Source organism: Malus sylvestris, chromosome 3 (genome assembly GCF_916048215.2).
Source record: "Malus sylvestris chromosome 3, drMalSylv7.2, whole genome shotgun sequence".
Lineage (NCBI taxonomy): Eukaryota > Viridiplantae > Streptophyta > Magnoliopsida > Rosales > Rosaceae > Malus > Malus sylvestris.
The window spans coordinates 4,534,194-4,549,707 of NC_062262.1; the positions used below are offsets into that span (position 1 = coordinate 4,534,194).

Here is a 15,514-nt window from a genome sequence, read left to right on the forward strand (position 1 = left end):
CCTTTTTTCTTTTTTTTTTTTGTTTCTTTATATAAATCGCTTCCAGTTCACATTTTCCGGTCCGTTTCCCCCAAAACGCTCTCACTCTTCTCATATTTTTGGTTCTCTCCGCCACCGAAACGACGACGATGAACGCCACAGCTCCGCCTGATGTCATCCAAGGTTTCGTATTCCACAAATTTCTCTTCTTTTTCACTTAATTTTCCCTACTCGATTATTTACTATTATTATTGATATGTGCATTCTAATTTCAGTCACAGATTACCAGAACGGAAGCGATTCCGACACCAACATCGACGACGATGACGGCGATGCAGCCGCCGCCGAGTTCTACCAGCCAGTCTCCGCCGTCGACTCCGAAGACGACGAAGACCAGATCGGAAACGACGCCGTCCCGATCCACTCCCAGCTGCACTCCAACGGCGTCACCGTCAATCAGGTCGACAGAGGAATATCGTCTCTCCAGCTAAACGACGGCGTCGGGCGCAATGATCGCTTGAACAGCAGCAGCGATGACGAAGCGGAAGCAGAAGAAGTGGAGGAGGAGGTCGCTTCCGACTCGGAGATAATTAGGGCTTTCAGAGAAGACGAGAATCGCAGAAACGCGCCGCTTACGGCGGAGAACGCGACTAGGGTCAGGGAGGCCATGCGTGGAATTTCCTTCGCCGGAGCTCCTCCGCATTGGGCGGGTCTGATCCCCGAGAACAACTGGATGGACCGCCTTCGCGGGCTCGGGCAATCTTCGTCCCGGAGGTGAAAATGTTTAAATCTTTGTATCTCGTTTTCTCGGATTGGAGTGGATTGCAAATTTTCAAATTTGTTGGATTTGCGTGTAATCAGACTTATATGTAAAATGTAATTTCAATAATATTAGTTCTACTAATCCAATTCTTCCAGCTTATTATGCACTACTAATTTTGATTAGTTCTACAAAACTCTAAAACAGTAGTAAATTCCGGCAAAGTTTTGCCGTTGAAGCGGCTTCATCTGCCCCGTGCTCTCCATTTGCCGCCTACAGCCGCCAGGTGCCGCCATTAGCAAATGTATTGCATTGTAATCGGATACCGTTGGAGAAGAAGGTACATTATGGCCTTTCTCAAGCAGCAATGTTCTCAATGTCTGCACTTCTCTCCATTCTCTTCACAATGCCAGCTATAACCTGATACATGATCCATACAACTTTAGAATCGAAGAAATTAAGCAACCTACGACGAAGATCAACTGAAATTCTGTTAGTGTTCTGTGTAGTGTGTTGTGTACCTTTCCGGGTCCCAATTCATAACTCTTCTTCAGCCCCTTGCCGAGGAGGGTCTTGACGGTTGTTTCCCATTGAACAGGAGAAGTCACCTGTGATTTTGAGTTTAGGTCTTGATCAGTATCTTGATCGTGGGACGTGATAGGGAGGAGACTGTTCTAGCTAGCTTACCTGACGAGCCAATATCTTCTTAATTGTCTCGGGATCTGAATGTGGCTGTGCGTCAACGTTGGAGATAACTGGTATTCTTGGTGTCCTGATCTGTGTTTCTGCCAACTTAGCTTCCAATCTTGACACTGCTGGTTCCATAAAACTAGTGTGGAAAGCGCCAGCAACAGCTAGACGCACCTGAGCAAAATGGAAAAGGGAAGAAGTGCGTTCATCATCACTAGTTAATAGGAGAAGAATGAAATTACATCGAAGTAGGAAATGAAGAATGGTACCGTCATTCGGGCCTTGAATGACTTTGCCTTGGCCTCTACTGCTTCTATTCCCTTCACACCACCAGATACAGCATAATTTCCCTACCGCAACAAAATCATGCCACGGTAAAAAAATTTGTTAAAATCGACGAAGATGCAATCAACAAGTCAGGGTTACTAAGTTGAAGTCCTTACGGTGCATAGATAATTTGCAATCTGAACTTTGTTAGCTTCATCAACTTCTTCATTGGCCGCATCACACAACTGTTGGACCTTGTCTGAGTCCAACCCGATGACACTGACCATGGCACTTTTGGCAGCATCGGCAGCTGCCTGAAGTAAATTGTATAATAGGAAGCATGTTAGTGTAACAAATTATGAACCCATTCCCTCGAGGAACATGTATCGACACGCAACCAAAAATTTACCTGCATGGCTTCTCCCCTCAGTTTGACCAGCTTGAGCCCATCCTCAAAGCTTACATATTGAATCAAGTCAACAAAAAAAAATTAGTACAAGAAGGCGGCCAAGTACTACGACTACATTAACATTACTCTTCTTTCCTAAACCTAGTACTAGGTGAACAACGAAAGCGATGCTTCCTCTCCCTCATATTATAAACATGAAAAGGCGGGATAACAGTTGAATTCATGTGTAAACTCTTTCATGCTCCCGCCATAACAGAAATGAGATCAACAAGTTTAACAGATTTATTCGTTCGGTATGCGTCCATGATGTTGCTCAGTTCAACAACTCACCTGAATGACTCGGCAAATGCTAGAGCAGTATATTCTCCCAAACTTAGGCCACATGTGACATCAACTGAATCAATGATCAGCTGACCACCTTCACGTGCACGTAGTAACTCAACGGCAGCTAGACTTGTGACATAGATAGCTGGCTGCAAAGTAGTGGATACTTATCAACGACAATCACAAAAAAAACCTCATCCTCGAACATTTGACATAGAAGAACATAAATGTTACATCCCGACCCCCAAGATCATTGACTATAGTTTATAACGTGCACATTCAATACATATATAGAGTAAAACAATCCTGTTTCTGTAGAACTAAACTACCTAACAAGTAACTCATCACATACCTGGCTTATAACGGTTGAATCTAATTTCTCTTTTGGTCCATTGATACAAACATCCAAAAGATCAAACCTGCACACAGCATAGACGTTAGATCACTCACGAAAACCACTTTTCGTTCACTGAAAGAAAATAAGTATATTTTCAGAGCAAAAACTAAAATAAAAGGAACTGTATTTGAAGTTACCCTAAAATGTCGTTCGCTTTCTTGTATAACTCTGCAGCAGCAGGAACACTTTGAGCTTCCTTTCCCATTCCAACTACTTGTGCACCCTGAGTTGCAAAAACAGTACAACATTAACAGAATGAAGCTCAACCTAGAATTCGAAATCTCTATCTTTAGCACCATAACATGATGAAATTCCAAACAAACTAACACATAGGGCTCATTTGGGAGTGTTTCTGTAGGAAGTAATTCTACTCGTAAGCTCTTTTGTAAGAAGAGCTTTTATTAAAAGCATGTTAAATAGTTTATCAAAAATACAATTGCTTACTAAAAGTACTTTAATGGGCCATAGCACGGTTGAGTTTTTCTACAAAACGGAGTCAAAAGCGCTTTTGGTTGTTTAGAAGAAGCAAAATTCAAGTATTCAATTATAACCCAAATTACAGTTTTTCCCGAATTACAAACCATTCTAATTTTAAATTCTATTCCTACATCAGAATGACTAAGCTTCATAGTGAATTCAGAAGTCTCTATCTTTAGCACCATAACATGATGAAACTCCAAGCAAACAAACAAGCATGGTCTGTCCTGGTAGGAATTACTTCTACTCAAAAGCGCTTCTTCAAGAAGCACTTGTAGCATAAGTAAATCAATGTATATATTAAAACTCCAAGTACTCCTTGTAAAAGCCCTGCACTAAAAAGTACTTTTATGATCCATAACCACTTTTGAGCTTCTGAGTTGTTAAAACTATTCAATTAGTTACCCTAATTACAAACTTTTCATATCAAACTAGCATTCAAATTTTGGATTCAATTACTAAATTAGACTGAAATTTGAGCAGTAAAGTAACGACATTGTTCACGTTAAAGAAATCAGATGGCAGCGGAGAAACAAACTCACTTGGCCAGGGAAGAGGAAAGCAGAGGAGGGCTTGTAATCGGCGAACAAGGCGTCGCTTTGCAGAGTCTGCGATCCGACGGAGGCGGCCATGGAAACTCTAGATTGTCCGAAGTTTCGGACTCCGAGCTGGGCTCCGGCGCCAATCCGGATCCCCGAGAAGGATGAGGAATTGAGAGAAATGGAGGACGGGAGGGCTATGGAGGCGGCCATGGTGGCAAGTGAGATGCGAAGGATAAGAGGGTGGTGGAGGTTAAGCCTGAGGGAGGTGTGCATATAAGGAGGGGTAGGCGGATTGAGTGATATAGTGCGCAGAGGGTGTTGAGGTTAGCGGAGTTTACAAAGGTGGACGTTGGAGGTGGCCATCAAAATCAAGAAATACCGTCCAACTGCTTTTTAGTTTTTGTGTCTTGTTTTGGTCATCAGAAATTACTGTAAATTTCATCTTTCATAATTAATTAATTAATTATAAAATTCGAAAAAAAAATCTGACATAAGTTTAGCCGAGTTGAATAGAGCATTAGGATCATTCTTATGCACTCAATTTCGAAACCATTTTTTTTGGGTAAAAAAAAGGTCGAATCCTCCCTAAAATCGAGCTATTAGAATATTTATGATGTTCAAACAAATAACAATAGTGAGATGATTTAATGAGCTATCATAGTGTTGAAAAATATCCATGTCAACAATATTGAGATGGATTTTCAAGAGAATGCAGGGCTTTTTTTTGTTTAATTCATACTCTTTTAGATGACTGCTCACGTATCGTTAGAATTAGACTAGTTGTTCTTTAGTGTTTCTTTTCTCTTTTTCTTCCATGTTGCTAAAAAAAAATTTCAATTTAAACACCAACCCAATGATTAACATTTGCAATTACAATTCCCAACTCTTGTAAAGTAAGAAAAGTTTAATTTTACATAATCTTCAACAAAATCTTAAAGTAATGAAACTGAATGGGTAGTAAAGCCAAATCAACTTGATTAAAGTAAGAATTCAAGACTCTTGTGGGAATATATATAAATATATGATACAATGGCATCTTTTCTCTCTATTTTTCTGCTATTTTGGTTGACAACGGGGCAAGCTCGAAAGAAAAATAAAAATTACATAAAAATATCACGAGACCATGAGACCTTAGCTATATCTGCAACTAGCAATTGATGACAAAGAAGAGGAGCTTGCTTAAAAAAACTGGGCCCAAATTGCATGACAAACCCAAATAAGTCAAATTAGCAGCAACAAAATTCTTTTCACGGTAAATATGACGAATTTGAGCTAAAAATGGTAAATATTCTTCTCCTACTTCGCTTCTGCTCTTAATATGGTAAAAAAGGGCGTCTCCTTTACCGACGTTGAAGTTACTCTTGTTCTGTACAAACAATTTAAGTCATGGAAAACAACTTGTTTGCTCGTCTCTATATATAATCAGACAACCATTAATTCACTGGATGGATCCTTCTTGCTTTGTTGTCTTTTATCTCTAGAACCTGTAAAACATAGTTAAAATACAGATTTAATGAATTTAATCCCCGTTAAGCATTCAAGAAACTAGCATCTGACAGTAATGCACGGAAGCAGCTGAACTTAAGTTTACCTCGGGTCTTGAATTAAGAACTCCGATGGACATCCCAACATCAATCCGCCATATGCTACAATCGTACTCACTGCAAAGAAGTCCATAATTCAAGAACTGTATCTACAAAAGTACTTTCATTTGGAGCACAAGAACCAAATTGCACAGAAGAACGATTGGTGTCATACCAGTTTACTCCCGTAGGTTGAGGAGTATGCCCCACAACCATTCCCTTGGCGCCAACTGCTTTTAGCGTCTGTTGAAGAATATAATTTATCTGAAAGATGATTTAAACAAGTCAGTATAAGACCACATTCAGGAGGATGAGAACTCAATCTTGAACCCCAGCCTCGTTAGAAGAAGAGGGACCGACTTATATGATAGTGAAACAACCAAGGATTTCCAAGATATTGTCCAATGCAGTCAATGAAATCTGCTGGCGGTTCTTTTTAATTCTAATCGAGTTATTTTACCCTGAGTATTGAAACAACTGAATATGAAAAGGGAACCAAAACATTGTCACTGACATGCCTGGTTAATTAATCTGATAGTCATCTAAATCTGATGTATCTCTCGAGTACAAGCGGTTCCAAACTACACTGTCATATCCCTTGGTGGCGATGAAAGGGAAGCGTGGGTTGTCATCACTCTCAACAAGGCCTCTCATCCAGTCAGATACTTCCCTGTTCATCCTCTCTACTCCGTATGCAACTGCAGAAGGATCAATACTCCTATCAGGCAATGCAAACAAGAAATATATAAGCTTCTTCTTTAAAAGTTTGAACAGCCATTGACACCAGAAAACCGCTTTGTTCAGATTGTAGTACTATTTTACGATGTTGAGGAACAAGACCACCGTTATGATAAGCCATGTGCTGATAAGCCATGTGCTGCTGACATGCCATGTGCTGCTGACATGATGAAATGAATATTCTAAATGAAACCCATGAAGAATATGTCGAAGATGCTGATGAAGATGGGCAGAAGAATATTGCATGATCACACAACTAGACAATCACTTTATTGTAATTATTTATTGCATGCGTGTGCTATTGTTTATTGCATGCGGGTGTATGTAAAACTGTATAAAGACCATACTGCTATTGAAGCAGAGATAGGTAACTGAGCTAAAGTATATTCCTTTATGGTATCACAGAGCCCAGTCTAACGACAACCTCAAAACACCCAATTTTTTTTTTTTCCCGATGGCCTCTGCACATGAATCATCTCCCCCCATTTCTTCTCCAGTTCTTCCCAATGTCTCCAATTTCCTCACTATCAAGTTGGACCGTACCAACTATCCCCTGTGGCAAGCACAGATGCTGCCTCTTCTTCGGAGCCGGAACTTGGTCCCTTTTGTCGATGGAACCAGTGTTTGCCCTCCTGCCTTCCTCAAAGACACTACAGGCAACACTACTACTGAACCTAATCTGGCCTATGAGGCATGGATCCAACAAGACGCCATGGTGATGTCTTGGTTAAATAGTTCTGTTCATCGTACTGTTCTTGCCACTCTCATTGGTAAGACGAGCTCCTACTCTATCTGGACCTCTCTTCAGGACATATATGATTCTCAGTCTACCGGCCGTCTTCTTCAGCTCCGAAGTGAGTTAATGAACACTCATCGTGGTGACACTTCCATTGCTGATTTTTTGGATCGTGTCAATGGCATTGCCGATACTCTCTCCCTCTCTGGTTCTCCTATATCTGATGAGGACTTGGTGGCCATCGTTCTTAACAATGTTGGCCCGGCTTATGAGAGTACTGTGGCATCTGCACAGGCTCGAGATGAAGCCATTTCCTATGCTGCTTTAGAAGCTCTTCTTCTCAGCGCAGAACGACGCCAAAAAGGTCACTCTATTCTTCCTTCCGACGCTGTACCGACTATTCTTGCTGCTCAGCGTGGAGGACGCTCTGGTGGTGGTTTCCGGGGTCGTGGCTCTTCCTACCGTGGTGGACGTGGATCTTCTTCTGGTGGTCATAATTTCCACACTGGACATTACCCCAAACCTGGAGAACCACGCTTTGCTCATCCCTCAGGTCCTCCACATCGCTCCAACAATGATGGAGTCCTTGGTACTGCACCTTCCAATGGTGGTTCTGGAGGTAATGTTTTTTATTCCTCTGGGCGAGTTCAATGCCAAATTTGTCAACGCCACGGACATGCTGCCATTGACTGTTTCAACCGTCTGAATATGGCCTATGAGGGACGTGTTCCTGGCTCTCGTCTTCAAGCCTTTGCTGCAGCTGCTCCATCCTCAGGCTCTCGCAGTACCCCTGTTGTTCAAGACTGGCTCTTCGATTCTGGTGCCAACGCCCACATCACCAACGACTTAGCTCAAGTCCCTGCTGCCCGTGACTATCATGGACCTGATCATGTGAACGGAGTAGTTGGTGGCACAGGTTTGCATATTTCAAAAGTTGGCCATTCCTATATTCGAACACCTTATCACACCTTTAAATTATCAGACACTCTTTATTGCCCTAATGCTACCACTAATGTCATCTCCATCAATCGTTTTACCACATATAACAAGTGTTCTCTAACTTTGTCTCCTACCTCTTATCATATTCAGGACATGCAAACGGGGAAGATCCTTTTGCACGGCCAGAGTAGGAATGGCTTCTATCCCTTTTCCAGACTTTCCATCTCAAACAATAATGGCGTTTTTGCATGCATCGGTACTCGTGTATCAGATAGTATTTGGCATTCTCGTTTAGGACATCCATCTAGTTCCATTTTGAAACTTCTTGTCACTAGAAATAAATTGCCCATTTCTGGTAAAGTTAACAGTGAAGTGTGTCACTCATGTCCACTGGGTAAGAGTCATAAATTACCTTTTTCATTGTCTACTTCTGTGTCGTCATTTCCTTTAGAATTGATCCACTCTGATGTATGGACGTCTCCGTCTCATTCTATTAATGGATTCAAATATTATGTTATTTTTATTGATGATTTCTCTAGGTATTCTTGGATTTATCCTTTAAAATTAAAATCTGACGTCTTTGCAACTTTTGTCACTTTTCAAAAATTAGTGGAAAACATGTTTAGTACCACAATAAAATCATTTCAAACAGATGGAGGTGGCGAATATATCAATACTCATTTTAAACAATTTTTGGCAACTCGTGGCATACATCATCGTTTCACTTGTCCACATCATCCGGAACAAAATGGCTTAGCCGAAAGAAAACACCGTCATTTGGTCGAAACTGGACTTACTCTTCTTGCTCATGCATCTTTGCCTGCGTCCTTTTGGGTTGAAGCCTTTCATACGGCTAACTACCTTATCAATCGGTTGCCAACAAAAGTTTTACAAAATGATTCTCCTTATTACAAATTATTTTCAAAATTTCCTCAATTCGATTTTCTTAAAGTATTTGGCTGTGCATGTTTTCCATACTTACGTCCATATAACAATAACAAGTTGCAATTTCGTTCCAAAAAGTGCATATTTCTCGGATATTCATTAAATCAACAAGGATATCGTTGTTTAGATCCATTTACAGGTCGCATATTTTTATCTCGCCATGTTGTTTTTGATGAAAAGTCTTTTCCATACAAAAACTCCATTCCTCCTATCCCCTCTTCTTCCTCTGATGCACTTCCTGCCACGTTAGAATTAGGGCCCCAATATCCTCTCCCTTCTCTTACTCCTATTATAACCTCTTATTCCCAACCTACTCCCAATATACTACCTACTAACACCACTCCCATATCAGATCCATCCCCTTTATGTCCCACACCCATCAGCTCTTTCCCCAGTTCGAATATAGGGCAGTCTCCGCCACTTCCACTAACTACTTCATCTCACTCCATGGTCACCCGTGCTAAGGATGGGATTCGACGACCCAATCCTAAGTATGCTTTACTTGCTATTACTGTTGATGATTTAGTTGAACCTACTTGTTTCAGTCAAGCAAATAAATATCCCGAGTGGAGGCAAGCAATGGCAGAGGAGTTTAATGCACTCCAACGCACAGGTACTTGGACACTTGTTCCCTGTCAGCCCCATTTCAATGTTCTTCCAAACAAATGGGTGTATCGCATCAAGCGTAAGTCTGATGGTTCCATTGAACGGTTCAAAGCACGTCTTGTTGCCAATGGTTTTCATCAACAGGAAGGTCTTGATTATGGGGAAACTTTTAGTCCAGTTGTGACTCATGCCACCATTCGCCTCATACTGTCCATTGCTCTTCACTTTCACTGGCCTATTCGTCAACTTGACGTCCAAAATGCCTTTCTCCATGGCACACTGGCTGAAGACGTTTTTATGAGACAACCATCAGGCTTTGTGGACCCTCAATATCCTACTCATGTTTGCAAGCTTCGTCGTTCTTTATACGGCCTTAAACAAGCACCCCGGGCATGGTTTCAGTGTTTTTCTCATCACTTGGAGGACTTAGGTTTCCTTGCTTCCACTGCCGACTCCTCCCTGTTTACATATTTCAATGGTGCCACTATTATTTATCTTTTGATTTATGTAGATGACATTTTAGTCACTGGGAATGATGCAGCTCACATTTCACGTCTCATTGCTCAGCTTGGCCTATTATTCTCTATGAAAGATCTTGGGCCCCTTAAGTTTTTCCTTGGCATGGAAGTCACTCGTACACCTACTGGCATGTACCTTTCTCAATCCAAATACATTGTGGATCTCCTCCGTCGCACCAAGATGACCGACTGCAAGCCAACTTCAACACCTGCTACTGCCGGTCGTCGTCTTAGTCTTCATGAAGGGGAACCTCTTTCAGATGCCACTGAATTTAGAAGTGTTGTTGGTGCTCTTCAGTACCTTCTCTTCACACGTCCTGACATTGCTTTCGCGGTTAATCAAGTTTGCCAATATATGCATTCACCGACAACCACACATTGGGCTGCTGTCAAACGTATTCTTCGATACTTAAAAGCAACACATGATCATGCCCTTGTCTACACTGCTAGTTCCCTCACTCTCACTGCGTATGCTGATGCTGATTACGCGGGGATCCAGATGATCGACGATCCACTGGAGGTTACTGTATTTTCCTTGGTAGTAATCTCATTTCGTGGAGTTCCAAGAAACAAAGAGGAGTCTTTCGCTCTAGCACAGAGGCCGAATACCGTCAGCTTGCTTACACCTCCGCCACTCTCTCTTGGTTCCGAAACATTTTTCGTGATCTTCATCTTCATCTTCTTCCTCCACGTCTCTGGTGTGATAATATCAGTGCTATCGCTGTTGCCTCTAATCCAGTCTATCAAGCTCGGATGCGACATGTCGAGGTTGATTACCATTATGTGCGGGAAAAAGTCACTCGAAAAGAAATTGTTGTCGGTTATGTTGCCTCCACTGATCAACTAGCTGATCTTCTCACAAAAGGCTTGTCATTTCCCCGGTTTTTGTTTCTGGTTTCCAAGCTTCCTGTCCGTTCCTGCCCACTCAGCTTGAGGGGCCGTGATAAGCCATGTGCTGATAAGCCATGTGCTGCTGACATGCCATGTGCTGCTGACATGATGAAATGAATATTCTAAATGAAACCCATGAAGAATATGTCGAAGATGCTGATGAAGATGGGCAGAAGAATATTGCATGATCACACAACTAGACAATCACTTTATTGTAATTATTTATTGCATGCGTGTGCTATTGTTTATTGCATGCGGGTGTATGTAAAACTGTATAAAGACCATACTGCTATTGAAGCAGAGATAGGTAACTGAGCTAAAGTATATTCCTTTACGTTACAGAAGACCCAGTCATTAACCTTAAGAACAACAGCATGATGTGCTAACTCGCATGCCAGTGGACCTCCTGGCCTTAGAAGGATTGATCTGGCAATCACACCTTTTTGCTTCTGTCCTAATATTCGGAAAAATTTATCAGAAGAAACATTACGAAATACTGACGGGAAAAGAATAATAAGTGAAACAGTGGATTTCAGTACCCTCACTAGATTCCATGGATCCCAATAATTTTGGGGCGTTTTCCTCTCTTCCTTCATCCTTTTAGAGCAGTTCCACCGGGGAACTGATAGGCCAGCATCCAGCAAAAAAACCAGCCCGGCACCCAGGCTATCCACTCCAGCGGCGCATTTTGACTGGCACCCAGCCCAAGCCAGGCAAGAGACTGGCCTAAAATCGACAGAGGTAGGAGACGGCTCATCTGACGCCATGCTAACGTCATGGCTACCGAGGAGGAGCCCATGCGAGGCAGCCGAGGAGGAGGGTCGGGTTTTGGCGTGTTCAACCTCCGGAGCTTCTTCTCGTACCGGATCTTTGTCTCGGCTATGTTCTCTCTTCTCTTCATTGCCACGCTCTCTGTTATCCTCACCACAAATCCTTCAACTCCGCACCACGACTCTTTATGTATTGCCCCCTCTTCCCTAAATCCATTTTCTCCCAATTATTTATTTAATTAATCAAGGTTTAGATTGAAATTTCGAAGCTTTAGCAAAACCCAGATGTTAATTTCACTGATTAATCACAACCCACGTTCTAATTTTCACATCTGAACAAATCCTAGATTGGAACAAAAAAAAGTAGGAAGAAGAAGAAGAAGACGGGAGTCAGAGAGAAGAAGTCAGAAATTAAAAAATTAAATTAGGTTGCAGTGAGTTTCTGGCGAAGGGATGGGAAGTTGCAGTGAGTTTTGGGGAGTTTTGGGGTTGGAGCAGTGAGTTTTGGGGTTGGGATTCAACCACACCTAAGTCGGGTTTTTTGTGTGTGGAAGAGATGGGAAGTTGCAGGAGATGGAAGGGAAGAAGAAGTCAAAAAGTAAAAATTAAATTATTATTTTATAATAAAAAATAATAATATTTTAATAAATTGACCAGCTTTTTTTTTTTTAGGGATGGAGATGCTTTGGTCTATTACTGTTTATTGGGGTCTATTACTGTTCATTTGAGTGGATAAATGCGCTGAGTGCTGGCGCAAAGTCTTTAGGGGTGGATTTGCTCTTAGAGACACCAACTCAGGCAACAAAGGCTTCTTCCCAGTCATCTCGGTTGTCATCCAAGTATTCCAGGAAATCAAGACACTCATCAAATCCTCCAGTATCCACGAATCGGAAATCCCCTTCCACATTGATAGTCTCGTGATTTCCATTGACCTACAACATTACAGAGAACACCGTCGAGATTACTAACTAGGAAACAATCTACATACACAATTCTCAAAATTACATCAAGATCCCCAACTGTATATACACAAGCCCATAAACGCACAAATATTTGTGAATAATGCTACAATGGTAAGCCTACGAGCTGAACCTGATATCGAAAACGCTAAAGATAGTGATGATCACACCAAGCATGTTAGCAAGAACCTGTTCATAATATCAGATTTCCAATTCCAACATTGGCATGTCTTCAGGCCAATACATACCAAATTACAATGGACAGTCAAAGACTTAATATGTTCTAAATTGCAGCCATTACTAAGAGTTTCGACATGGGTTAACGGATACACAAGCATCAAATCGTCAAGTTTCAGCAGAAAAAAAAAAACTGGTACATTGACTAGCTAGAATTGAATTTGATCATACAAATTCTAATGCATTCTATATTTTGAATTTGCAAATTCAACCACAAAACTAACAGAAATTCAAACTTAATCCAACAACCTAGAAAATATACTGACAAACCCAACTGCTAAAATCTAAGATGTAAATTCAACAGTTAAATACAAAACAAAGAAGAGAAAACAAAACCACATAAATGTTTAGTTTTTCTTCCATCAACTAATAAATTAATATTCGTACAAAGATAAACATAAAATGAAATGCAAATGAAACGAAACAGCGACAATTCGGCGGCCGGGGGCGGAAACAAAGGTGGGTGGGCTGCCACTGATGACAATGGGCTTTGAAGGTTCTCCTCTGCTGCCATAATTATTAACATTCAGAGAATTGGAAGGAGGAGGAGGAGGAGACTCTGAGAGTTTGCGGGGTTGGGAAGGCGGAGGCAGAGCAGCGAGTTGAGACAGAACGAAGCCATTGTTTATGGGAATATGTAGAAAAAGATATATGGGAAAAGTATTTTGTATTGATACGTGAAAAGAAATATATACAAGTACATTCCTTGCAGAGCAAGATATTATCCCTACAAGTTAGGAATATAACTACAATTAGGATTACAATCAAATCCAGACTTCATCTAGGATTCTATTGTCTAACACTCCCCCTCAAGTTGGAGAGTGAATGTCAAGAACACCCAACTTGTGTGTCAAAGTCGAAAACTTGTCCTTCCCAAGTGGTTTAGTGAACAAAACAACCAACTGGTGTGCCGTACCAACATACCCAGTTGCTATAGTTCCATCTGTAATCTTATCACATATAAAGTGACAATTCATCTCAATGTGACAAGTCCGTTCATGAAAAACAGGATTAGCGGCTATATGTAATGCTGCTTGATTATCACAAAATAAAGTGGAAGGGCCATCCTCTAAAGGAATGTTCAAATCTTTTAACAAGAACCGAAGCCAAACAAACTCACAACAAGCACCTGCCATAGCCCTATATTTTGCCTCAGCTGAAGAAAGTGACACAGTCTTCTGTCGCTTTGTGCGTTACAAAATCAACGAATTTCCCAAGAATACACAATACCCAGTAGTCGAACGGCGTGTGGTAGGACAACCTGCTCAGTCAAAGTCACAAAATGCAGCTAACTTGATCTGATTGTCAGAATCGAATAATAAGCCTTAGACCTGGAATGGATTTCAAATAACGAACAACACGAAGAGCAGCATACACGTGGCTCGTGCATAAACCGACTCAAGACATGAATAGAATATGTGATATCTGGCTGAGTTATGGTGAGATAAATCAACCGTCCTACTAAGCGCCGATACTTTTCAGGATCCTTGAGAAGTTCTCCTTGATCAGATAATTTAGTATCATCCATAGGGAAAGCAATGGGCCGTGCTCCCAGAAAACCATAATCCTTGAGAATCTCTAATGCATACTTTCGCTGTGAAATATAAATCCCATGTTGAGATCGAGAAACCTCAATACCCAAAAAATATTTTAACTTACCAAGGTCCTTTATCTGAAAGTGATCACCGAGAAAAGACTTCAGAGAATCAATGGCACTGACATCGTTGCCTGTAATTACAATATCATCCACATAAATGAGTAAGGCAGTGAAAGAAGTACCAGACTTTTTGGTGAACAGTGAATAGTCAGCCTTTGATTGTTGGAAACCAGCAGAAAGAATGGCAGTAGTGAATTTGGCAAACCATTGGCGAGAAGCTTACTTGATACCATAAAGAGATTTGTGGAGGCGACACACAATCCCTGTTGTCGAAAACCAGGAGGATGAGACATATAAATTTCCTCATGTAAATCACCGTGCAAAAAAAGCATTATTAACATCGAGTTGATGAAGAGACCAAGACTGACTAGCAGTAAGAGCGAGAAGACAACACACCGTAATCATCTTAGTAGTAGGAGAAAAAGTGTCATGATAATCAGTACCTTCGGCCTGTGTGTAACCTTTAGCAACCAAGCAAGCTTTGTAACACTCAATGGAACCATCAGAGGTATACTTCAATTTGTACACCCATTTACAATCAATGGGAACTTTGCCCCGGGGGGGGGGGGGGAGGAGGGGCAAGGGAGTCAATGTCTAAGTACCATTGGCATGTAAGGCTTGAAGCTCCTCATTCATGGCATGACGCCAATTAGGATCACTGGCAGCCTCGGCAAAGGATGAGGGCTCCATATTCCGACTAACAGAATATACATAGGAAAGATGTTGGGGAGAGTAACGGTGATAAGAAATAAAATTACAAAGTGGATATCGTGTACCTTTTGGAGAACGAGGTTGCGAAGTTGAGGATTGGCGTAGTGGCAGAATCACCTGCGAGCAAACATAGTCCTTTAAGTAGGAATGGGGTTGATGGGTACGGGAAGGGGTACGGGGAAGTGAAGAGGTGGAAGGATTCGTGAGTGGGTTGGTGGAAACTAAGGGAAAGTCGGGAGAGGGAACATGTGGGGCCGGGTTTGGAAGGGAGTGATGGTGGTCATGTGAAGTGGCAGTAGGAAATGTAGCCGTGGCAGTAGGGGAATGTGGTGTAGGGACAAGAGGTGGTGGATAAGAAAGGTCCATAGGGGAAGGGAGA

The 15,514-nt window shown here is 41.6% G+C and overlaps 3 protein-coding genes and 1 pseudogene across 3 annotated transcripts; 1 reads left to right on the forward strand and 3 right to left on the reverse strand.

Annotated features, from left to right (window-relative positions):
- Positions 1 to 2: 2 nt before the first annotated feature.
- LOC126615307 (uncharacterized) lies at positions 3 to 883 on the forward strand. Its single transcript, XM_050283123.1, has 2 exons — positions 3 to 162; positions 255 to 883. Exons 1-2 carry the CDS (start codon positions 129 to 131, stop codon positions 755 to 757), a joined length of 537 nt encoding a protein of 178 aa, XP_050139080.1. The 5' UTR covers positions 3 to 128; the 3' UTR covers positions 758 to 883.
- On the reverse strand, positions 843 to 4,223 carry LOC126615305 (uncharacterized). The gene is made up of 10 exons (XM_050283121.1): positions 3,846 to 4,223; positions 2,964 to 3,049; positions 2,782 to 2,848; positions 2,436 to 2,578; positions 2,106 to 2,154; positions 1,873 to 2,010; positions 1,699 to 1,779; positions 1,427 to 1,603; positions 1,261 to 1,347; positions 843 to 1,159 (listed from the first exon to the last, which is right to left on the reverse strand). Exons 1-10 carry the CDS (start codon positions 4,116 to 4,118, stop codon positions 1,097 to 1,099), a joined length of 1,164 nt encoding a protein of 387 aa, XP_050139078.1. The 5' UTR covers positions 4,119 to 4,223; the 3' UTR covers positions 843 to 1,096.
- Positions 4,224 to 5,278: 1,055 nt separating this feature from the next.
- LOC126615461 (shewanella-like protein phosphatase 1) lies at positions 5,279 to 13,389 on the reverse strand (annotated as a pseudogene).
- A 579-nt stretch (positions 13,390 to 13,968) lies between these two features.
- On the reverse strand, positions 13,969 to 15,114 carry LOC126615466 (uncharacterized mitochondrial protein AtMg00810-like). The gene is made up of 3 exons (XM_050283293.1): positions 15,027 to 15,114; positions 14,143 to 14,495; positions 13,969 to 14,028 (listed from the first exon to the last, which is right to left on the reverse strand). Exons 1-3 carry the CDS (start codon positions 15,112 to 15,114, stop codon positions 13,969 to 13,971), a joined length of 501 nt encoding a protein of 166 aa, XP_050139250.1.
- Between the last annotated feature and the right edge of the window lie 400 nt (positions 15,115 to 15,514).

Coding starts and splice junctions, on each gene's coding strand:
- LOC126615307 (XM_050283123.1), top strand. CDS start 129: ATGAACGCCACAGCTCCGCCTGATGTCATCCAAG. Junction 163..254: donor TCCGCCTGATGTCATCCAAG/GTTTCGTATTCC, acceptor TTCTAATTTCAG/TCACAGATTACCAGAACGGA.
- LOC126615305 (XM_050283121.1), bottom strand. CDS start 4,118: ATGCACACCTCCCTCAGGCTTAACCTCCACCACCCTCTTATCCTTCGC. Junction 2,155..2,435: donor GCATTTGCCGAGTCATTCAG/GTGAGTTGTTGA, acceptor TCAATATGTAAG/CTTTGAGGATGGGCTCAAGC. Junction 1,348..1,426: donor AGAAGATATTGGCTCGTCAG/GTAAGCTAGCTA, acceptor TCAAAATCACAG/GTGACTTCTCCTGTTCAATG.
- LOC126615466 (XM_050283293.1), bottom strand. CDS start 15,114: ATGGAGCCCTCATCCTTTGCCGAGGCTGCCAGTGATCCTAATTGGCGT. Junction 14,496..15,026: donor TCAAGCCTTACATGCCAATG/GTACTTAGACAT, acceptor TTGTAATTACAG/GCAACGATGTCAGTGCCATT. Junction 14,029..14,142: donor GGTTTATGCACGAGCCACGT/GTATGCTGCTCT, acceptor TTGACTGAGCAG/GTTGTCCTACCACACGCCGT.